Source organism: Harmonia axyridis, chromosome 6 (genome assembly GCF_914767665.1).
Source record: "Harmonia axyridis chromosome 6, icHarAxyr1.1, whole genome shotgun sequence".
In the NCBI taxonomy this organism is placed as follows: Eukaryota; Metazoa; Arthropoda; class Insecta; order Coleoptera; family Coccinellidae; genus Harmonia; species Harmonia axyridis.
Window position 1 is genome coordinate 25,716,845 of NC_059506.1, and position 25,068 is coordinate 25,741,912.

Sequence of the window (25,068 nt, forward strand, 5' to 3'; positions counted from 1 at the left end):
TACACTGTGAATGGGACAAAACTCCCCTGATATATCTTCAGTAGACTTTCACCTTAACCGTAAACTTTACTTATTTTTTTAAGTCTTATTGTTGCGAGGTTTTTTCTTTTCCATGATTTGAGAAATGATTCATAGATATTACAATTTATTTCACCTAGTATACACAGAGTAGGTAATTTGCCAAAGCTAAAATTGTTTTCTTTATTTTAATTCATTTTTCCGATGTTTCTTTCCATTCTGTAATTATTTCTTATACTTACGCCCAGTTACAGGAATGTCCATTAAAATACAATGCCGCATTAACATTTTAAACCTCCATTAAACGATGCAGGTAGCCAATAGGATCCTCCTACTGCAGGATTAAAGTTATAATGGCGGCATTAGATTTAAATGAATGTTCCTGCAACTGCGTGTAGGTAAATCTACAATTTCTCAACTTCTAAGATCTCTAAGCACTTCATCAACTGTATACAAGAATCTGATGTTGAAAAATAATTTGATTCGTGAACAAAAATTCATTATTTCCAAAAAAGAATAAGGATGAAGTAAACCAAAATAATTAATAAATTTTCTTGAATTTCCAACATTTTGAAAAGTGTTCCGATATATGATTTTCTGAAGAATTGGATTACAATTTGTGCAGTCACTCTCATTGTGTTTCATTAACAATTCCAATGTTTCCGGAGACATAATGTGACTCTGTTTTTCCAAGGTTCTTGGTAAGTCCCATCAAGTATCAGTGCCTCACATTCTACTTGAATTCCGTATATTCAGGTAGTCAAACCGAGTTGACGTATATCAGTTCAAACAAAATATGGATTTTTAATAAAATTTAGAAAAATCAATAGTTCTTTGTATGTAAATATGAATTTTAAATCTATTTTTACCTGAAATTTAGGCTTATAGCTGAGAAAATAGGAAAAATTGGAAGTTTTCACGTCAATATCGTTTTCCAATTTAGAATTCTTTTGATGGCGGAATGTCGTTTTTTTAGGTCATCTTCAAACGAAATTTTTTTTTAGACAATGATGTTGAAATGGCAAATTAAAAGTATCGTACTACTCAAGGTTTAATATGATTTATGTTGACAAGGCGAGTAAATGTTGAGAATTTGCATGATTCTGAAAGTATGAATCAAATGTGCATGCAGAGTTCAAGGTTTACCTCAATAGATACCTACTGGAAGATATCTTATGTGTTTACTTCTTGTCCACACCTTCGCTTATCATATGAGTCAATTATAATTAATTTTATTCGAAATAATATTCATATATGTGTTCAGCAATTAACTTATAATAGACGGTTTCTTTCTAATGGATTAAAATTAAAATTACTTAGGAATTCGAATACTTCTTACTTGATGCTGTAAAGATGTTGACAATATGATTTTAATTTGAAGCTAATTTATTGAAGAAATAGAAACTTTATGTTATTAGTGATTTTATCAGTTAGGTCATGATATTTTTTATATTGCTTCATTTGTTATTCATATTGAACCCAATTAAATTCGAAAATTATGCCTTTGTGTAATGATTGTGATTATAGTGGTTAATTTAGGTGATATAAAAGTGCACAATCAAGAAGATCTCCTTTTAAGGTACTCCTCCCAAAAATTCCATCCATTTCAATTATGAACTAGTTTTGAGATCATGAATGAATTAATTTGGTTGCAAGTCCATAGGATGGCGCCACACTTTACGCAAAAATTGTGAGCTATGCATGTAAATGCAATCGTGAAGGGCACTGATAGAAAATTCGAAAACTTTGAGGTTCAGGATATGCATGATCCGTTTAAAAATATTGCCAGAATATAATTTTTAGAAAATTGGAAAAAGGTTAAATATATTGATTTTGTTGTCTGCATTTGTATTTTCTTCGAAATTTACTTTTTAGAAATTTTGGATTTGAAAAAACCCGTGTTGGAATGTCATGGTAATATAGCAAATTCGAAAAAAATTCTTACTACCTTATTTCAGTACCCGTAGTTTCACTTTCAAAATCTGAAAGTGAATTAAAATATTTTCGATACGAAAATATTTTAATTTCATATTATGTCGCCGAAAGCATTGATCATTTCATTATGTATTTCAAATTTTGTGAAGATAGCATAGCCAACACCAGAGAAAATTCATGAAAAATATCAGAAAATGAAAAACTGATATTTTTGAAATTTTTACAACTTATTCGATCGAGTAGATAATTTGTATGTTTTCATATAATTACAATTACAAACATCGTACAAAATTTTGTAAATTTTGTCACCAGGGCTGTAGAGAATTCAAGCATTATATAGAAAACAACGTGGACATGGAGGCCTGCATATATCTATATGCTGTTAAGTGGTATCCAAGGAAACTTTTGAATAAATGCGTGCTCAAAAGTTTCAGACGTTAGTGATTTTATTTTAAACTGCGTTTTCACGCCTCTGTTCTGAACTTGGGAATATTGAGTTCAATATTACTTGTTTCGATCCGGTTGAGTAATAAGATTTTAATTAATTTAAGTGAGTGTGGTTTTGCTGAGGAAATAAAACTGCCAATAATAAGTTTTGTTCCCAAAATGAAAGAAAGACCTTGAGGTCCTTGAGGATAAGTTTTTTGCATGAAGTGCGGAAGTATTCAACTTATTTTATCTTTTATCACCTGTTTGTAATCTATTTTAGGTAGATAAACCATTTTCAGTTTGAACACCTGATTTTCATTGATTATTTCCTTCCAGGATAAAATGACAATTATTGCAATTTTCACATCTGTATGGACAAAGAACACAAATTTTTATATAATCGATTATTATTTCCTGCTGTCTCACAGTACAACTCAACAAAATGGAAAAAAAATTATTAAAATTATAAGATTAATTTTCTCGAGATCCTTGTAATTTTTATAGATTTTTAATCCATTTAATTCTCTTGAATTTACCACTTACAATGAGTTTATTTGAATTGTTACTGTAGTAATCCCAAATGTAGATCAATGGTAATGTTCCATATATCCATCAATGATAACAATAGCTAATTCAAAATAGAAACGTATTGGTCAACACAGGTGAATTCTATATATGGACAGTCCCTTCATTCAAATGACAGGAAGTGAGTTTTTTATATACAGGGGCGGTGCGACCAAGCTTGAATTTTTGTTTCACTTTAGCAATGAATCAGGTGATAAATATTTATACGTTAAATGGAAAAATTAACTAATCTAGTTCTGAAATTCGAATATTTGTAGTGAGCAATCAACAGTCCATAGTAATATATAAACCAAAAATGGAGGTTCATCAAAATAAGGAAAAACGGTTTTTCTGAGTGGTAATTCTTATTTTGCTCAGAAAAGAAATAGGGACCATATCGAAGGAAAATAATTACCTTCGATTGAATTTGTTGGAGAGAAATAATTTGTCGTAGTATCATCCTTATTCGTAGTTTGGATTCTAAACGTTTTCTTTTCACAAATCTAGTCATTTTTGACGACCTATGTCATATTTCAAGCGCATCAGCTCTGGAAATTCAATCTTATTGAATGATTTAATAATTTTTTCTATTGAAGAAATCGCAAAATATACTCAGAAAAACTCACCTTAAGAAGCACTATAAACAAACTAAATAATATATTGTACCCTCACTCTGCATGTGAACAGAGTACAGTTGATCCAATTAAATATTAAAAAAAACAATAATTATTGCTACTTTCCTAGAAATTAACTGGTACTCTTCTTCTTTTTATTCAATTAATGGGAAACTATAATGATCTACTTTTCATCACAACATATCAAGTAAGAAAAAATTCATTGCAACAGCATGATTCAAAGTTTGTACCCACTGAGTGATGAACTGCAAATTAATTTGTTTGTGGCTATTTTAAACTACTTGGTACATGAAAGGAATTGAACAATTACCGCAAAATGTGTATTCATTGAATGAAAGAAGAAATCATATGTAATTAAGTGACTGCGTTTAGAATGTGCCAAAATAATAACGATGATAATCAGAGGAGAAAACAATTAAAATTATTTTAATTGCGGTGGGTGATTCCAAAACAAAAAAAATTGGAAAGTACAAATTATGTAAAAATAAAGAACAACGGTATAAAATGCCAATAGTGGAACTGGTTTTTCAACGATATTTGATGAAGAGCCACAAAAAATTGTACGAAGTAGAATTTTCGCAGGAAGCAACACCTTCTGGATCAAGTAGTATTTGTGGTCGTAACAACATAACACGTTTATTCCGAAATTGTCAAAATAGTTTTTGAACGGCAGCTTTTTTATTCTTAAAGTTAAAAACATGCGTTTTGTTTTATTGTAAGTACTTTTTATTTTTTTATTAGCAGGGCGCTCTAGTGCCAGATTTTTTGTTCACAGCACTCACTTAATCTGAAAGAAGTATCGAAGTTAGAACTTTACTCTCCACGAAGAATTTTGAGGTGACAAGTAGAAATTGATTGAAAAAAAAGTATGAAATAATGTATTTTCTTTTTGTTTTGAATTAATGTAGATATTTGTTGTACCTATTTACTATATTTAACATAAATATTTTACTCATGCGAGGTATATCTACTAAATAATTCATTTTTCAAACTAGTTTGACAAACAGTTTGAATTTTCAAACCTGTTACCATTGTCCAGTTTGATTTGACGTGAATCATTTGTCAGAAAGATTGACTTGAGTTTGACTTGATTTCAAGTCAATCAGTATGGATCGAAAATCTTAACACCTATATAAATGAAGGTTTGAATAGAAAAAAAAAGATTCTGTCAGTTTTTTTGGATTTAGCCAAGGCTTTCGACCCAGTTTCTCACGAACTTCTGCTGTGTAGACTGGAGAAAATGAGTATAAGGGGGATTTGTCTGAGATTGTTTCGAATGTATCTCTCGACAAGAAAACAGCGTGTGAAGATTGCGGGAAACTTGAGTCATCCACAGGTTCCTAACACGGGAATCCCTCAAGGAACTGTTCTTGGACCTGTATTTTTCCTTATTTTCATAAATGATATGAATGTCATCTCATATGCAGATGATACGGTAGTAACGTTTGAGGGAGAGACTTGGGATGAATTTTATAGAGCAACGGAAAATGGCATGAGATTGATAATAAACAAAATTCATCGCATTCTCATTGACTGTCAATGGTCAACCAGGTTTTTCCAAAGTGACTATTTACTCCTTTAAATGAGTTAGCATCTGCGATTGTAGTTGTCCTACCATCTCTAGGAAAAACTCTATCAAATATTTGGGACTCATTGTTGATCGGTTTTTAGGAGGGGACAATTGGAACATACTATACTAAAGATTATTCATAAAGTTGGAAGACTGTTCAATACTGATAGATTATACAACGAGACGAAACAACTTAATATCAAACAAATATTTATTTATGAAACTTTAATAAACCATTTTAAAAAGAAACAAAGTATCGTTAAACATGATAATTCAAGAAGAGTACAAAATAAAAATATAATAGTCCTAACATTTCATAGAACACATTTACAGCACAGTTTATCTTATTTCGGACCAAAACTATATTGAAATTGAATATTAATATAGAGAACAAAAAAGATAAACGAAAACTTAAATCTTACATTGTGGTATATTTTACTCTGTATTCGAGAATATGTGCTAGTTTATCTTGGCAGCCTGTAGAGAGCTTATTTTCTTATTTATAAGTTATAGGACAGTTGTTTTGAATTGAATTAATTTTCAATGTAGAGAATATTTTTGTGTTCATCTTTGTTGATCGGACTGTATGAAATACAAGCTTTGCTTAGGTCATACATTTCTGATCGGATACTTATGTTTTGGAGAATATAGTATATTATATATTGTATATTATATATTGTGATGAATAAATTTGAATTTTGAATCTCAAACATTCAAGTCAAACTTGTGCAACTCTATTTCAACTCTAGTTAATCCGACCCTGTACGTCATTTGAAATCAGCGGAAACTCACGATACATCATTGAATGTTAATAAAATACGTTCTAGTATCTCAATTCTACGGTCATCTGAAATAAGCTTTGGATGCAATAACAGGCCATTATTAATCAATTCAATTTCAGAGTTGGAGTACTGGCTGCAGACATTTAATTGAGTGTTGAAGTGTGATCCAAATGTTTCGAAAGAAGAGGACTCAAGATCGTAGTGAAAACTCAGATTGTAGATTAGAACCACTGATTCTGCACAACTCTAGAATGAAATTTTCTGCAGAGCAATTACATAATTTGAATTTTATATTCTACAAGAAGTTACAATCCAAGCAGTGTCGCACAGGTAATATCAGTTTAATTTTGTTTTTTCTTCAAATATAACGCTGGTATTCATGAACTCAATTTTTTCGATAGCTTCCGTTATCACATGAGGGAAATATCCTCTTTGCTTGAATTATTTCATAACAATCATTCGATAATACCATTGGGTTTTAAATAATCAGTATGACTATCCTTTTCTAAGCTATATGAATAGATACCTGCATAAAATTAAAACTACATGTCGACGCTGTAAAGGTTTTTTTATTGTTATAAAAGTATCCAACGTGAAAACATAATTATTGCGTTGTATATATTATACCTAAACGAATTGCCATAGTTTTGGGAAAAATGGATTTTCTGTTTGGAGCTGGATCAGTACATTTGGGCATTGAGCATATCTGAAAACGAATTATCAAATCACATTGAAATACTTTGAAATAATAAGAGCCGCCCAAGATCTAAAGTTAAATTATTGTTTTTTTTTTGTTAATTTTGATAAGAATTTTATACAAGGCTCTCCCTTTCTTTATTACATTGATTCCATCTACCTGCTGTTAGCTTCTTATTCTTATCTCATGAATGATTGAAATTGGTCATTGTGGAGTAACAACCACTGTCAGAGGCCTGGTAACAACTACCATCAGACCTGAATTCATATGCTGAGGGTGATTTGTATTTTTTTTAAATAAAGAATTGAACTATCTCATAGCTTTCAAAACCTCAGAACCATTGGTGATTTTTCGTTGGCAACATTACATTTCAGTTTATTTACCGATAATAATTTTGTATTAGTTAGTGCAATAGAAACCACTTCACTTCTACTATCAAATTTTGATTTCTATAGCCAACTGAACATCTACCCCAATCCCACTAGCTAGCCAGTGCTAGTAAATAGTAAATACGAGAATGAAATCAAGTTGTGAAGGTACTCGAATAACTAAACTCTCAGGAATGGACATAAAATTGTGAAGATCCTGTTAAATTCAGGAATTAAAATAAAATTATTCGAGTACCTTCACAACTTGATTTCATTCTCGTATTTACAGGTACCTTCACCTTCACAACTAGGGATTCATCAAGTCAAGTAGCTTGATATTTTAGCCAAATGCTACTTGAAAACCAAGGTCCTGATAAATTACATACTTGAACTTAACTTGACTTGAGGTTTCTCAATATTAAGAAACTATATTTTTCTATATTTTGTATTTTGTTGTGTTTTATAGTGATTTTATTTGGGTTTCCACTTTGCAATAGTTGCAATTTTTTATTCTTGTCTATAATAAGTGTTATAAATGAAGTGTTTTTTGCAAGGTTCCTTTTCATTTCATCATTTTTTTTTATTCATGTGCACACTACACAATAAAACTGCTAAAAATCAAGGTACTTGATTTTTCAAGTGCTAAATAAATACTTGACTTGACATTGAAAAACTACTATTTGACTTAAACTTGACTGATTTCAAGTCAAGTCAAGTAGCTTGAATATCAAGTCAAGCCGTGAATCGCTAATAGGAACTTCAAATCGAATTTTGAATTTTCCGACTACCTTCATAACTTTATATTCATTCTTAAGTTATAAGAATACTTTTCCAACTTGATATTCATTCCTTAATTTGGCGGGTATTTTAACAAATTTATATTAATTTTTGAGTTATTGCAGTAGATACCTCTACAACTTTATATTTATTGTTAAGTCTTTCGAGAACCTTTAACATTTGATATAAATTTTTGTTACACAGTTCCTAGGAACTAAGGTTACAGCTATAAAATATGGTGGACAAGTGAAAGAAGTTTTTGAATTAATATTGTCGACTTTGATTGCAGATACTATTTTATTACGAGCGAAAAACGTTGGCGAGAGATTGGTCCAGAGGTTATTATGTGTAGCAGGATCGGCAGATCAAAGATTTGCTTCAAAGTTTCTGATAGATAACAATCCTGAAGCGATTTATGTGAGTTACTGAAAATATGTTTATTTAAAGAACCAGAGTAGAGTATATACTACAATTTTCGTCAAACTCACTATGAAACTTAAGAGGATTCATTTTGAACTATTTATTTCTTCCATGGTAGATAGAAATGCAACTGTAGAAACTGTTTTCCTTCCAAACTGAAAACCGAAACAGAAATTTCAAGAATAAAATCAAAGTAAAGAATGCAAAATTGGACGAAAGAATTCTTTATAGATTACCCATATAAGAAAAGTTGCGTCAAATGGAATAAGTCCTCCTGCTATAATGACTCTCGCTTTGTTCACGTGATTGAGAAACATTTGATAAGTTCTTTTGTTCCTATTGTTCCAGTTGAACCATTGGAAATCCGTAAGAACACTCCATAATGCATCTCTCTAAAATATTATTGTATTATGTTTTGAGATTTGTACGATTTTGTTTTATTATTGCCAATAATCTTTTGGAATCGCTCGAGGAATTCTTGAATATACAATCTGAAAATCAAATACAAAAAATCTGTCGAGCACCTTTTGAGGCTTTTTTTTCGATGAATATATGAATTTGTATCAACAATCAGTAGCTATGCCGATCTGATCCTTCCAGTTCGAGAAAATAATCCATCAATTTTGAGGACGGAAAATCAAGAAATCGAATATTGATCAATCCTTATTTCCAAAAAATTGACTAAGTACATAGAATCACGGAAATCAAAAAGCCTCTTGCCACGCTTGTAGTGAATACAATATATTTTATCCCCAACAGTTTTAGAATTATTAATTGTTGATTATTTCAACTCAATCGTTAAAATGCCAATTGAAAAGTCCCCGGTCTACACATTTTTTTGTCAAAATTCGATTTATTTTTCAACATAGTTGCCTTCGAGGGCGATACAATGCTTATAGCGATCTTCTAACTTTTCGATACCATTTTTGTAATACGATTCATCTTTCGTTTCAAAATAGGCGATTACTTCTTCATTGGCGCGAAATTTATTTTCAGCGAGCATTCTTTTGAGATCTGAGAACAGAAAAAAGTCGCTAGAGGCTAGATCTGGCGAATACGGTGGATGCAGAAGCAATTCGAAGCCCAATTCATGCAATTTTGCCATTGTTTCCATTGATTTGTGACACGGCGCATTGTCTTGATGAAATAACACCTTTTTTCTCTCCAAATGGAGTCGTTTTTATCCTCCACTATCCAATAACGCTATATAATAATCACTGTGATGGCATGGCTTTTGTGGAAGTAATCATTGAATATTATACTTTGAGCATCCCAAAATACTGCCAGCTGACTGTTGTGTTTTCCTCGCTTTGGATTCGGTTCATCGTGTCCAATCAGCTGGCTGTCGATTGGACTCCGAAGACCGAAGTGAATTGATGGAGCCATGTTTCAGCCATTGTCACATATCGACGCAAAAATTCAAGTTTATTGCACTTAAACAGCTTGTTGTTGCTTTTGATCGATTGTGAGATCGCGCGGCCCCCATTTTGCACACAGCTTTCTCATGTATTCTTGAATGATATGATGTACACTTCCAGATGATATATTCACAATGTCTGCTGTCTTGATCAAGTTCATTCAAAATTATTTTGTGAACTTTTTTGATTTTTTCGTCGGTGACAGGCTCTTTCGGGCGTCCACTGCGTTCGCTGTCTTCGGTGCTCATTTCACCACTTTTGAACTTAGCATACCATATATGGTTGATTTTTCTGGTGCATATCCCGGAAACTTTTCATCAAATCAAGATTTTGCTTAAATTTTATTTATCAGCACCCGAAATTTCCCATCTTTTTTCGAATAACAATAGTAGCTACTCTCACAACGCAATATCTCACAAAATAATGGTCGGACTGCTGTCAAATTTTGACACGTATCGTTTGAAGGTTGGTACTAACTGAAAATCATATGAATTTAATAATAGCGGCGCCATATGTGTATCAGACCGGGGATTTTTCAATTGACCTAATAAAACCGTCTGTTTTGAAATATTCTACGAGGACGTTATAAATCATAATGTGAAGTTTACAGTGTTCCTTGAACTAACAGAGAAATTAGTATGATTGGAAATTGAAAACGTTATTCTTCTGCAAATGGTTTCGGAGTTTCGGAAATTACGAATAAAACTGAAAAGAAAATAATATATAATATCCAATAAACTTCTGCTTCAAAGTAAAGTTCTACAGACATACTCACTTGATCAACGTAAATTTGTCCATACACAACAAAGTGCAATGCTACTTCGATTATGGATATCCAAACTATAAAAACTAATAACACATCTGGTCCTAAATCAACCTGTAATAAACTTGCGAATTTTATAGATATTCAATTGGAAAACAATATTAAAATTAAAACTAAAATGAAAACAATTTGATTGCTTACTTTAAGTAATAAATAACTGGTGAACATCAGAGTAAAGAGTCCAAACCAAACTACGAAAAACATGGGTCGCCTGAAGAGGTCTGCAATGAAAACTTGATATCTGAAAAAAAAAGCAATTAAAAATCTTTATTCTAGATTATGTCATGTGAGAAATCATCGAAAAATAGAATAGAAAAATGAGGAAGCACTGACGTGAAGTTATGAGCTTTTGAGAAGTTGGGACCACATTAATTTATTTATGTTTAGTAGTATCTGAGGGTGTTATTGACGCATGAATACATATTTTTTCTGCTTATTATTGTTCACCTGTAATTGGGCTTTACGGCCTCTTGGATGCATTTTTTTCAAAATAAAATAAAATAAATGAAATAACATAATTTCAGGTCGGGAGTTTGTGTAAACATGTTCAAATTCATAGATATTGATGTAATTTTTGCACCCGTAACAATAGATTAGATCAGTTTGAAATTCAGTTAACTAGTATATGTAAAATAACCATTCACGGTTCATGATGAATTTTGATTACAGCTTGACTCGAATTTTTATACTAACCTGTCTATAATATGGTAATAACTCAGTATGGAAGATAACCTTTTCTCGATTATTGCATGATATTGGTCCAGGTCTCCATCAGAAAATTTGGATAGGTCCAAATCAGTTTCCAATCGCCTGCAGTCTTCTATCAATAACACATATTGGATATGAAGGTGAAGAACGAAATAAAGCATTGTATTCGAATAGCAATAAGTAACTTGAAAACCAAAATAATGCACCAAAGCAAAATGAATGTAATTGACGATTTCGATAGCTTGTGGTACATTCGCTCTCCTTATCATCATTATAATGTACAAAATTCCAGTTCTATCTGAATTTATAGGAAGGATCGCTATAGTACCCATGAAAGTCAAAATGATCTGCATGAAGCCGATGTATTTGCCTCTTTTCATTATCTTCATGATACTCTTCTTGATGGTCGTCCCTCTTGAAGAAATCTGACGGAAATTGTCCATCATATATTTTTCGATGCGATAAAACCACTTATTTTGAATTATGTAGGTGTATGAAACTATTGAGTACTGAAAATGTAGAATCTAGTTCAAAATGAGGTTGGATATCTGCAGCAAATATTCGTATTTATTAGAAAATATTTCTTAACATGGCATGAATCGTCACGTAAAGAAAAAGCGTTATTTCCCCTACAAGCGACCTAGCATAATCTAGGCTTAAAGAAAACTACAAGGAAGTGTAGAAGATGAGTAGCGATAGACTAGTTCTGCTCTTTTTGGAGCTCATCAGTATCGCATAAGTCAGCATTTGATTCTTCTTCTTCTTCTTCTTCTTCTTAAAACGCAATCTCCTGACGAAAGTTGGTGAACCATCGGGCAATCATAATTCTAGGAAAAATATCGGTGGAAGCACAGCTAAACCATCTCCGCAAATCCTCAAGTCGTTCTCCCATGTATTAGGCCAATTGAAAAGTACCCGGTCTCATGCACAAATGGCGGTTCTAATATCAAATCCATATGATTATTAGTTAGTACCAACCTATAAACGATGCGTGTCAAAATTTGAAAGCGGTTCGACCATTAGTTTGTGAGATATTGCGTTGTGAGTGTAGCAACTTTTGTTATTTGAAAAAAGTTGAAAAAAAAAACAATTTCGTGTACCGACGAAATATTGCTTTTTGATTGGAAAAAATACAGTTGAAACAAAATATTGGCTTGATGGAGAGTTTATAGGGTCTGTACCAGGAAAATCAACCATCATTGAATGGTATGCTAAGTTTAAACGTGGAGAAATGAGAACCGAAGACGGCGAACGCAGTGGCCCAAAAAAGGCTGTCACCGACGAAAAAATTAAAAAAGTTCACAAAATAATTTTGAATGACCGTAAAGTGAAGTTGATCGAGATAGCAGATATTGTGAATATATCATCTGAACGTGTACATCATATCATTCTCGAATATTTGTACATGAGAAAGCTGTGTGCAAAATGGGTGCTGCGCGAGCTCACAATCGATCAAAGGCAACAACGTGTTAATGATTCTGAGCAGTGTTTGAAGCTGTCTAAGTGCAATAAACCTGAACTTTTGTGTCGATATGTGACAATGGATGAAATATGGTTCCATTATTTCACTCCGGAGTCCAATCGACAGTCAGCTTTGGGGACTGCACATGATGAACCGAATCCAAAGCGGGAAAAACACAATAGTCAGCTGACAAGGTTATGGCATGAGTATTCTGGGATGCGCAAGGTATAATATTCATTGATTACCTCCAAAAGGGCCAGACCATCAACAGCGATTATTATATAGCGTTATTGGATCGTTTAAAGGGAGAAATCGTTAAAAACAGCCCTATTTGAAGAAAAAAGTTGCTGTTTCATCAAGACAATGCGTCGTGTCACAAATCAATGAAGACAATGGCAAAATTGCATGAATTGGGCTTCGAATTTGCTTCGGCATCCACCGTATTCGCCAGGTCGGACCCCCAGCGAATTTTTTCTGTTCACAGACCTCAAAAGAATGCTCGCTGAAAATAAATTTGGCGCTAATGAAGAATTAATCGCCGAAACTGTGGCCTATTTTGAAGCGAAAGACAAATCGTACTACAAAAATGGTATCGAAAACGTGGAAGATCGCTATAATCGCTGTATCGCCCTCGAAGGCAACTATGTTGAATGGTAAAATCGAATTTCGTCAAAAAAATTTTTTTTTCTATGGTAGACCGGTGACTTTTTATATGGCCTGTTATGAACATATACTTGAAGCCCTAAGTGAAAAAATGACTATTATGAAAAAATCTTGGCTGTTTCTATTTTAAGATTACTAATCATTAATAGATACTCACGAAAATGTAAGCAAATATATTAGCGCCATATGACAACACAAAGGAAAGATCCATTCCGTTTTTGTGAATTTCATGAAACAACAATAAAATATAAATTTGAATGGATAAAAATGCCATCTTACTACCATGTATTCGTATTTTGGACTTGTACCATAACAAGGATGTTCTTTTGATTGCGACTAAGTCACCTAAAAATAATTATTAGTTGACTTGATTATCAATTTATCTAACGATTTTTAACTTGGCTCCTTGTACATATTTTTCTGAATAAATCAAATATTGCTGCCTTAGATGAAGAATAGAAGTATTTTCTTGAAGAAGGTATGTAGTTATAGCAATACAAGCCAATATCATCCTGTCAACAAATTCCGTAGAGTATATGAAGTTTCGAGTAGAATAATAACTATTATTTTGGTAACTAGTCATCCTAGATTATTTTGAAAGATATGTCATCAGAATAGTCTGAGATAAAAACCCTTAATTGTATAATGTTTCTTATAAATATGGGGTCGACAATACTACATCATAATATTACCGTAAAATAGATAGTGGTCATCAACTTAATGCTCGTTGATTATTGAATGCAAACAAATATAGAAACTGGTGTAGCGTATTCGGTAGTATGTACATAGTTCATGTGTCTATAATTGTGAAAAAACCTTGAAATTTTAGTGAGGCTTCTAGGCGACAAATAACACTCAATAAAAACACATTTTTTCTTAAAATTATTCGTCAATCATCCTCTAACTTTTCAATACCTTTTCTGTAGATAGATTCGTTTATGCTCTGTGGAATTTATATTGTCTTGGTAAAAGAAGATTTTTTCCTTGACATTTGAGGACGTTTTCTCTTAATTTATGCACTCAATGGATTCAATAACGTTAGGTATCAGGAGTTCCAAATTTGTTGACTAGTGAAAGGATCCCAGTATCCTTTTGAGCAAGGAAAGAATGGATGATAAATTTTCGGACTCGATTTTTGTGAGAATTAATTTGGTTAAAACCGCAATCTCATAAATTCAATTGTTCTCAAGACGTGCTATCGTCGTGACACATATGGGATGGTTTAGATGACATAGTAGTGACTGTTAGAAGTAAGCATAAGACTTCAATAAGTGACCAAATGCAGCATGCCCTCAGTACTATCAAAAAATGGTGCGAGGAAGAAAGACGAAATGTCAATCCATCAAAGACAACACTGATACCATTCACTAGAAGTAGGAATCTTAACCTCAAAATACCGGATCTGAATGGCCAGAATCTGAACTTTTCCAGTGAATGTAAATATCTGGGTGTTACTCTGGATAGTAAGCTCAACTGAAGGAAACATATAGACAAGACTTCTTCTATTGCCACTGCAGCCATGTGGGCCTGCTAAACACTCTTCAGTAAGAAATGGGGCATGATGCCGTATGTTACTGCGGTTATGCACAGCAGTAGTTCGCCCCATTTTCCTTAATGCGTCTTTAGCATGGTGGACGAAAACCGTAGCCGAAACTGTAGAGGCTAGCTTGTATTGGTGTTACGGCAGTTATACACGCAACTCCCACAGCAGCGTTTGACGTAATACTCGATCTACCTCCCTTACACTTACATGTGAGGAAATGCAGCTTGCTGGAAGGAATAAGAAAATTCTGCGATTGCAATCACCCTCTGAGAAACTGGATTGGACATATGGGGATACTGAATCAATTAGATTCAAACCAATCAAACATCTTGGCAAAACCCTCGGATGTGATTCCAACTATCTTCGATTTCGAAGTACCCTTTGAAACTCTCCATCTTGATGACCATCTCAGTGCAATGTATTTCGTAAATCGCTTAGACAAAAAGTCCTCCATATGATATAGAGATAGATCTAAATCAGAGAAAGGCACACATATTGGCCAAAAACGAGGATCTTTAGGTCCCTTGGAAGTGGGCTCTCTATCTTGCAAACCAAGACACTTGCTGTCTATACTTGTGTCCAAGAGTGACTCAAAAGAAACCTCAAAGAGGATCGTATTTATATCACTACGGCCAGCCAGGCTACATTGAGTTCCCTGGAATCATACAGCCTGAGGATCTCTATTGACATGGGAGTGCCGTAATACCATAAAGCAACTTACCAGAGGCAATAAAGTAACTTCACTATGGGTACCGGAGCATTGTGTTAATGAAAGAAATGAAAAAGCCGATGAACTTGCAAAAAGGGTATCAAGGTGGACACCTGCTCGTCCTGAAAACAAATTCCAATATGAGGCAGCAGTCCAACAATAGGAGTGGGACAATAGAGAAACTCTTTGGAGGAATACTTCGGGTCTTGCTCAGGCAAAGAAATTTGTGGTGCTTTCACCGACCTATACCAAAAAACTCTTGAAGTGACCACGAGTTGAGCTTCGGGTAAAGGTGGGACTGCTGACAGGACACTGTCAGTGCAAATACCTTTTGTATCGTAATGGATAAGTCAGCAGATGAGATCTGCAGACTTGGTGGAAAGGAGGTAGAAGCAGACGAATACATAGTGTGCAAATACCCAGGGCTGACTGGTCTAAGAACCACTCATATGGAAAAGCCATTTCTGGATACTCACGAAGTAATAGCCAAGGCTTCTAGGGATATCGTCGATTTCGTTAATAGTATCGACAGCCTCCCTGGGTTTGTATGAATAGGTAGGGTTATAACAAAAGATCAATTTAGTCTCAGTTTCCAGTAGGCTAACAGCGCCGTAACAAACCCAATTAAGTGAAATAATAATAAGCCATTGCTTTGCTTGCACAGTATTTTTCCCATAAAGAACTAGTTTTTTATATTTACTCGAAACTCGTTTTGGTCCATTTTCCAAACAATAACAAGTATTGCGTCACTTAAAATTCAATATTTCGATCTTAACACATTCATTCCTGGAAGAACAAAACTCTCTCCAAGCTCAGAAAATCATTTGGCATAAATAACATGAAGCATATTTATATGTTACCATGTTTAAACGTATAATTGATACATTTTTCCAAAGAGAAATAGTATCGTGCTCCTTCTTATGAAGATATAATAATTAGTATGCCCAAGGTGTTATAAAGACAAAGAATTTATATTTATTTTTTTCGTTTGCTTCAATTTTTTGGCTAATACCGCAGCTCAACTATTCTTATTTTTATGAACTTATTGTTTTTATATCTCTTTGAACTTCCAAATGAATTACCTATATGAGTTCTAAACAATTATTTAATTTCTTCCAATCCTTTTTTTGTCTTATTCAATGTAGCCTGTAGAGCTACATAATTATCTCTTCCTTTTGCAGAACAACTCCAACAAAACATTATCCTTCTTGGTACGCTTGGATGAATTATCAACTCCTCCCTTGTATGATCTGGATCCTGCAACCAAATTGGAAATAATTGAAAACGATTCGGACTGTCCTTCATCATACTGTAAAATAAGAATTCCATCTTCAAAAACAAAGACTTGGAATGAGTTTATCAATCCCAATGGGTTTCTTAGGAGGTGAGAAATAATAATATGTCAAAGGGGAGTTCTTTATAGAAACTTTATAGGAAGAGTCTATATAACTGTAGAGAAGCACCGGATTAAGCAAAAAAACCTTTTTTAAAATTAATTTCAAACTTTTCATTTAATAAATAACTTAGGAAATCCAATTATAGAGACAAAGTTCAAACTCGGTTAGTGAAACTACTAGCAGAAGCAGCTGATAAGGGTGGTCCACTCTCACCAAGAAGTGTTGATGAATCAGTGGTATGTAGTATACCTGGAAAGATTGTGGATGCAGCAACCTTAAACAAGATTTTGAAAGTACCTTCTTTCGAGCAACTTTACTATGGACCAGGTAAATCGAAACTTACACACGTGTTTTTTATTTTAGTAAAACTCAATATTTGGATTATGTTTTAGGTGGAAAGGATTTAGGATTCCCAGATCCCTCTAATTTTCGTATAGCTATAGTTGACGAGCCACAAGGTATTATACTGAGGTTGGAATTTCTATCACCAGCTTATGACAATATCTGTTTGGACATAAGGCTCTTGATTGCGATAGGTGTGGATGCTTGGCCATCTTCTACAAGTTATCCTGGGAGAATTCCATTGATTCATCCTGATTGCTTGCTGTATCATATGGCAGCTGAAACGGTGAGTTTTTTTTTCAAGTCCTCTATTGAAAACATCCGTTAATGTGGTCATTGGAATTTTATCTCCTTATTATTTCAAAAATTAGAATGAGATGGAAATACAAATTTTTATTTAGATGAAGAGTAACAGTTGTAACGTCCATGCAGAATTACATATAATAATAATAAATAATAAATTTATTTGTAGAAATATTATACAATATTGATCGTATCTTCAGAAAAAGAAAAAAATTCAAGATCAGAAATCAATGTCTGAATGACAAAAGATTGATAGATAACAATTTAAAGCTTTGTTCAAAATCTCCTGTTGATCGCCTTTCCAGAATCATAGAAATTCAAGCAAAATATCAGCCAAGAAATTTCAGTAAAGATCTGACTGAATTGAAATTTTCAGATGAATAATAACATTTTCAAGCTTTATTCAAACTTCATTCTGAATGTATCACCAAGCGCTCAAAAGCTCCTGAAATTTTACATTTGAAGAGATTTTATTTTATATTATGTTTCTTATTATTAGATGCTTATCTTTATTTCTTCTTTGATGTTAGATTTTGTAATTAACTAAGTGTAACAAAATGGCGAATGCACCTATTTCAGATTAATTTAAATATATTTTCAAGGGGTTTTCAAATTTGTATGAGACGTGTCAAAAACTTTCACGGGACTGTACTCTACAACTTTTTGAAGTTTCAAAGGGATTGGATACATTGTGTAGTAATACATAAAGGACAAAAAAACACACAAACATAATTGAAAACATGTTCTTGTCCAGAAGAGTTTGAGATGTCTTGGGTATCCCCAAATAAAATTCCCAATTTTTGATAAGCTTTGACAATTTTGCAAATGTTTATTGTACGTTTCGTTAAGTAAATATATTTATCAGACAAAATGATGCACAATTCAAACCTCGCACTCATATCGAAATAGTAAGAAATTATTTTAAATTTTAGGGTATGTATCTTGTTGGTTTTGGTGTCCAATCATCTGCATGGCAAATTAGAGTACCAGCTGCAGAATACACAATACTTAACCACTATGGCATAACCAGTACAATTAGGATCATACTGGACATTCTGAAGATCTTAGAAGAAGAAATTGACATCCCAAGAAGACTGAAACAGTACCAAGTAGATAATACATCTTGTTCTGAAACAAATTTAAATTATATACTCTAATTTTTCAGTATTCTTACAAAATTCTTCACAAATATATATACCTCACTGCCCTTTTCGAAGAATTAGAAAGCAACTCTATCCAACCATTAAAAGATGCTGTGAACTGGTCTTCCATGCATCTATCGAGAATTGTACTCATAATAATGGATAAACTTATATTCAATCTGACTCAACAGAGACTTTCCAATTATTTCTTCAAACAAGCAAATTTGATGGTGAATCCTGGGCATTTGTCAGAAGATGATTATATTATAGAGGCGAATAACGTGAAGATGTTCATTTACAAACTTTTCGATGAATCTCTACAAAATCTTTCAAGTAAGGAATATCAATTTTGGTTTTTCGAATGATGGTGTGTAGATTTTTCAAACCTGTAGCATAGATAGATATTTAAAATCGAATCTCTTTTTTGTGCGCTCATTTCCATGTCAGTTTTTTACAACTTTGCTTCCGCCGGCGCCGTTTTGCAATAGATAACTGAAGCATCGAGTTGTAGTCCAAATAAAAAGATCGTAGATGTCATGCAATAAGCTTAGGTATTTGTGAACATAACGCCTTCGAAGATGCAGAATTTGAGCCATTACTTGATCAAGACTAGTGCAAACCCAAAAAGAATTGGCAGGATCATTGGAAGTGACGAAACAAACCGTTTCAAAACGCCTGGAAGTCATGGAAATGATTCAGAAACAAGGAAATTGGGTGCCACACGAGTTAAAGGCGAGATATGTTAAACGATGATGTTTGTTTGCTTGTGAACAGCTGCTTGCAAGGCAAAGACGGAAAAGATTTCTGCATCGCATTGTGACTGGAGACGAAAAATGGGTTAATTACGATAATCCCAAGCGCAGAAAATCATGGGTAGATCCCAGCCATGCTTCCACGTCGACGGTCAAACCGAATATTCACGGTTCCAAAGTCATGCTCAGTATTTGGTGGGACCAACTCGGCGTGTTGTATTATGAGTTGTTGAACCCGACTGAAATAATCACAGGCGATAGTTATCGAACGCAATTAATGCGTTCGAGACGAGCATTGGAAGACAAACGGTAGCAATACAACGAGAGACATGATAAAGTGATTTAACATCATGACAATGCTCGACCTCATGTTGCGATAGTGGTCAAAACTTACTTGGAAACGTTGAAATGGGAAGCCCTACCCCACCCGCCGTATTCTCCAGATGTTGCTCCCTCGAACAATCGATGTTTCGATCAATGGCACTTCCGGTCTTATGAAGAAGTTGAAATTGGATCGATTAGTTGATCGCATCCAAAGATGACCAGTTTTTTCAACGCGAGATTCGTACACTGCCCGAAAGAAGTGGCCAGCTATGGACAATACTTTGAATCATAAATGTATAACCTGTTTTTTACAATAAAGCCTCGAATTTCAGAAAAAAACCGGAGGAAGCAAAGTTGTACGCCTATGTAGTTCTATGGCGGCCATGAGTTCATGAATAAACGAGAGCTCTAAAGCTCTTGCCAAGCAAAGCATGTGCTGTTTTAGAATTTCTGTAATTGTCAAGATGTCGAGTTTGGGCTGTGTGAAAACTTCTAATGCCATCAGAGTGTGTTCTTTCCTTTTCCTTCTCATTTTAGAAAATCTATTTTATTAACATGGATTCAATGATGGATTTCTCATTTCATCGAAATAATTACTTCAAAAGGTGACGACCAATACAGAACAATGACCAAAACACAAGAAAACGAGATTAATCTACTCATTAAATGGGCAGAACTGATAGAAGGAATGTTGCCACACCTTAAGCCCAAAAACAATGGATTTTGTCTGATGAAGTCTCGCAAAATGAAGAACTATGAACAACTGCATTACTCAAGGTATCAGTTAGAATACATCAGTTTGGTATTGTGGAGTATTCTAAATGTTCGTAAAAAGATTCTGAAGGTAGGTTTCGGCAAAACAACGCTTTTACCAGCCATCCAGTATTATCTGATTGGTTTGAAACCATATCAATTCAGATCCGAATTCTAAAAAAAAGTGATCATACAAAATTGAAATTTTGATCAATCATAAGAGATGCAGTGCATTTCTGAGATTCAAATTGTTGTAGAAATATCAAACCAGTAAGAGCACTCCTAATATATGACAATATCATTGAAAGTGGCACATTACCATTATATTCTATTTATTTTCAGTCTGAAACAACGCTTGCATTTAAATCAGATATATACGAAAATGAAGCACGGGTGGAAGATGTTATATACCTAACGATAATCCTCATGGACCAAGCTAGATACCACTACATGAAGAATATGAAACAAGATAAGAAGCAGTCGAAATTTGAAAGGCAATATGTCTTACACACTTCGAAATTCATAGAACTTTTAAGAGAAGATCAAAACATAAAATCTTTGAATTTAGAAGAAGACATTGTTGTGGTGGGTACTATTGTCAATATGCTTCACAGAGCTGTAGATTTTGAAGAGAAATATATTGGTCGTGTTCTACAACCTTATCTGAAGGATTTATATGAAATTTCATTCGTAATATCCTGGCACTTAGAAGATATAAAGAGAAGATTGAACGATGATGAATTGAAGTCCTTAGGTTGCTTCTGTAAACTGGTGAATTCTGGAGAGATAACACCTGAACAAGGCCTCGAGGATGCCTTGGAGAAGAATTGGACTTGGGCAAAAGACATGATGGAACTGATAGAAAAACGAGAAGTTCGGATTTTTCTTATTCCTGATAGAGAGAAGGTTAACCAATATGTTGTATACCCAAATGAAAAATCCAGTGGGGATACTAAACGTAGAAATTTACCCAGAAGGAAAGATACTCTACTAGGTCAAAATTATTTCAATACTCTCAGATCTAAAGGTGGGTAGAAGTAAAAGTTATTTTTCAGAATTATTGTTATCAATTATCAACATTCTTAAGCTTTCTGTAAATTTCATGTTGAATGCATCACTAGATGCATGAACCCAAGGAAACTCATGACCTCGTATAAAAGCATGATGAAACTAGTGCTCTAAAATTCCTGGCACCAAGTCAGTGGTCTTCTTGAATTTTTTTAACATTTGAATCGGCTTTATTTTTGGGTTAGCTATGTATAAGTAGATACCGATCTTCCTTCAATCTAGTTTGATGTTATTTTATAATCATCTGTTACACTTTTCTGTATTTCCAGAAAAAAGCCTACAATTCACATTTTCTCATTTTCTTAACCCATTCAGTTTCATCTGTATGGTGACTCAATTCAACATAGAAAACTAATGTTACAAAATGGTGAATTCGCCTACTTCAGATTCTATCACATACATTTTTCGCGAAGCTTTTCTTCTTTTTTTCAAATTCATACATTTCATGAACTTACTTATTTAAGCAAAATAAAAAACATTAATCACTTGATCCCGTAGACCTTGAGGAACCAAATGATGACCATATTCCTCAACAAGAACTTTTGAAAATTAAGAGCCCACTGACTTCAATCATAAGTAGAATTCACAGGAGAGGAATACACAGAGGTTGTGGAGACACATTCATGTCTCTTATTCACATGAGGAAAATGGGTGTAAGTAACCATTCCTTCAAGAATATTATAACTGAAACATATTCATGAATCAGAAACACCTACGAATTTGAAATTTAGAATTAGGTTGAAATCTACTTAGGGGTTCCGTAAATATATCCATTCGAAATTTTGTTTTCCTGATAATTTCGAAACAGCATACTTGATCGATGTGATTGAAGGATATACAGGGTGTGCCAAAAATGTGAACTAGGCTTTCTTTGGGTGATAGTAGATTGAAAAAAAAGCATATTTCGATCAATAAACATATGGCCTAAAATGCATATTAAGGGAAATATATCCTTCTATATATTGTAATTTTCGCATTCTCAGAACCAGTAATGAAGCTCTCAGACATAATTTCCTCTTGTCTCGATCTATTTTCATCAACCAAATCACCAATTTTAGGTTTATCAAGAAATAACATCAACATTATCAGAAGAGGAGAAGATCAATCTCAATGAAACTATTGATGACATTTTGGAAACTCGCAACCGCAATTGTAACGAAAAAAATTGGACAAACACCTTACCTAGAGTTCATAAAAATATCTCTTTTACTCCGAAAGGTGACGTTCAGATGTACAAACCGATGGAAGAAAGTGCAGGAATCAGAGAGAAAGAATTACAGAATGAGCAACCAGGATACGAGACATTGATTAGAAAGTGTAGGACATTGAGGATGAAAGAAAACGATGTTTATTTTCCATCTGTTAGTAATACGAATAAAAAAGAAATGCTTAGAAAAAGCCAATCATTCAAATATTAATATTCTCATTTTATAATGTAAACAACACAATTCTAAAGATATCCAAATAATATTTTATATTGTTGTATAGCTTCATTTTGTTATTTTTTTTTCTAGATTATAAATAAAAGTGTGAAGAAATTAATAAATTCAATTAGTACACTTAATTGTAACAAATGCCTCACATATAGAATGTGTATTCTTGAAACTCATTGAAAGGTTAGATCACATCGCCTCAACTGTTTCAATTTTACACACTGCTGTTGTTTAGAAGTGAAAAATGAAGTAACCAAATACTTCTCAAAAAAAAGAACAAAATCACTTTCTACAACATATTCAATTAGTTCGCAGATACATATGGGTAAGAAAAATTGAATTATTTTGATCTCATGCTTTGAATGTAGGTATCGACGGAATATATTCGAAAATATCTTTTCTTCCTTCAGATATCCAAACAGTTCTTGATGGTTTCTCTTTAATTATCTTCATGACATTTTCTCCAACCATTTTAACCCTGAAACATATTTTGAATATTATTTAAAATTTTCACAATAACCATCATTTGGTTCTTTCTATCACGGTAGAATTGCAATTTTGGCTGAACAGTTTATCAAATGGATGATAGATGGTACTCCACGCTACAACATCCAAAAACTGTCTCAATTTCTTAGTTTTATACCCTTGTCTTAATTGACTGCGTTTTAAATTTATATTTCTTCTAAAACTCAATGAGTAACAAACTAAATGTAAAACTTACGGCTTTATTTTGTGTAAATGGAATTGATCCCCGATCTAGACAAACAGACTTCATTTCAGATTTCGGTAAAATATTTGTTGTTGTTAAACCAGAAGCTACAGCTACAACCCTAACCTTAGTTCTGTTGTAATGAATTTCATCACCAAATGACATTGCTAGAGAAACAATTGCACTCTTTATGGCACTATAAACAGGCAACTATAAACATACAACGGTACTGACTTGAAATCAAGTCAAACTCAAGTCAATCTCAAACATTCAAGTCAAACTTGTGCAACTCTATTCCCAGTTAATCCGACCATGTATGTCAGTTCAAATCAGCGGAAACTCAAAATATATATTCAAATCACATCGAAATTAAGAGCCGCTTAAGATTTAAGGTAAAATTATAGTTTTTATTTTTTGTTAATTTTGATAAGAATGTTTATTCTAGGCTCTCTTTCTTTCTTATGTTGATTCCATCTACCTGCTGTTAGCTTCTCATTCTGTTCTGCTGAATGATTGAAATTGGTCATTGTAGAGTTACAACTAGGGGATTCACCAAGCCAAGTAGCTTGAAATTTTAATCTACTACTTGACTTGAAAATCAAGCTCGTGAAAAATTACATACCTGAGCATGAGTTGACTTGATTTTAGATATTTATTGTTTGACTTTATATCAAGCTACTTGGTATTACTTGAGCTTGATATGCACGCGTAGCACGTCATATATTTCTGCAAGCTCGTGCTCGCTTAGACAAAATAATAATCTTGAAAGGATAAATAGGTGAGTTTGACATCGATATCCCAAATTTATTCAAGAAATCTCATGTAAGTCGATCGAATGAAATGACAAATTCCTGACTGAACCACGTGCTGACAGTTCTGAATATATTTTAGAATGGTGGAAGAGCCACGAAAATGTGTTTCCAAACATGGCTGAAATGGTCGAAGATTTTTTATCAACGCCAGTACCTTAGGCTTCTGTTGAAAGACAATTTTCCAGAGCTGCTCTGACTGTCACAAAAACCTGCAATAGATTAGGCATCCATAAGATGCCTCATGTGATCCTAGATGGAAAATGATGTAATCAAATAGTGCTTTTAGGTTTCTCAATATTAAGAAACTATATTTTTTTATAACTTATATTTTGTTTTGTTTTATAGTAATTTTATTTGGCTTTCCACTTTGAAATAGTTGCTATAATAGTTTCATAAATAAAAGTGGTTTTTGCGAGGTTCCTTCTCATTTCATCATTTTTTTCATTGATGAGCACACTACACCATAAAACTGCTAAAAACCAAGGTATACTCGATTTTTCAATTGCTTGATG

The 25,068-nt window shown here is 33.3% G+C and overlaps 2 protein-coding genes across 3 annotated transcripts; one reads left to right on the forward strand and one right to left on the reverse strand.

The window, feature by feature from the left end:
* The first annotated feature begins 6,090 nt into the window (after positions 1-6,090).
* Positions 6,091-23,153, forward strand: LOC123683435. Of its 2 annotated transcripts, XM_045622479.1 has the most exons (11): positions 6,091-6,263; positions 8,065-8,192; positions 16,703-16,905; positions 17,064-17,245; positions 17,311-17,546; positions 18,496-18,672; positions 18,729-19,038; positions 20,387-20,625; positions 20,877-21,561; positions 22,101-22,255; positions 22,661-23,153. In XM_045622479.1, the coding sequence occupies exons 1-11, from the start codon at positions 6,104-6,106 to the stop codon at positions 23,018-23,020; spliced, it is 2,835 nt and encodes a 944-aa protein (XP_045478435.1). In that variant the 5' UTR covers positions 6,091-6,103; the 3' UTR covers positions 23,021-23,153. The 2 variants fall into 2 exon arrangements, with proteins under 2 accessions (XP_045478435.1, XP_045478436.1); XM_045622480.1 differs by lacking the exon at positions 22,101-22,255 and having other exon boundaries at positions 22,661-22,792.
* LOC123683436 lies at positions 8,086-11,824 on the reverse strand. Its single transcript, XM_045622481.1, has 6 exons — positions 11,130-11,824; positions 10,578-10,677; positions 10,389-10,490; positions 8,432-8,587; positions 8,264-8,350; positions 8,086-8,200 (listed from the first exon to the last, which is right to left on the reverse strand). The coding sequence occupies exons 1-5, from the start codon at positions 11,588-11,590 to the stop codon at positions 8,282-8,284; spliced, it is 888 nt and encodes a 295-aa protein (XP_045478437.1). The 5' UTR covers positions 11,591-11,824; the 3' UTR covers positions 8,086-8,200; positions 8,264-8,281.
* Positions 23,154-25,068: the final 1,915 nt, after the last annotated feature.

Coding starts and splice junctions, on each gene's coding strand:
- LOC123683436 (XM_045622481.1), bottom strand. CDS start 11,590: ATGATGGACAATTTCCGTCAGATTTCTTCAAGAGGGACGACCATCAAG. Junction 10,491..10,577: donor CCAGTTATTTATTACTTAAA/GTAAGCAATCAA, acceptor AGTTTATTACAG/GTTGATTTAGGACCAGATGT. Junction 8,351..8,431: donor ACGCAACTTTTCTTATATGG/GTAATCTATAAA, acceptor TTCGGTTTTCAG/TTTGGAAGGAAAACAGTTTC.
- LOC123683435 (XM_045622479.1), top strand. CDS start 6,104: ATGTTTCGAAAGAAGAGGACTCAAGATCGTAGTGAAAACTCAGATTGT. Junction 16,906..17,063: donor CCCAATGGGTTTCTTAGGAG/GTGAGAAATAAT, acceptor ATCCAATTATAG/AGACAAAGTTCAAACTCGGT. Junction 17,547..18,495: donor ATCATATGGCAGCTGAAACG/GTGAGTTTTTTT, acceptor TTTAAATTTTAG/GGTATGTATCTTGTTGGTTT.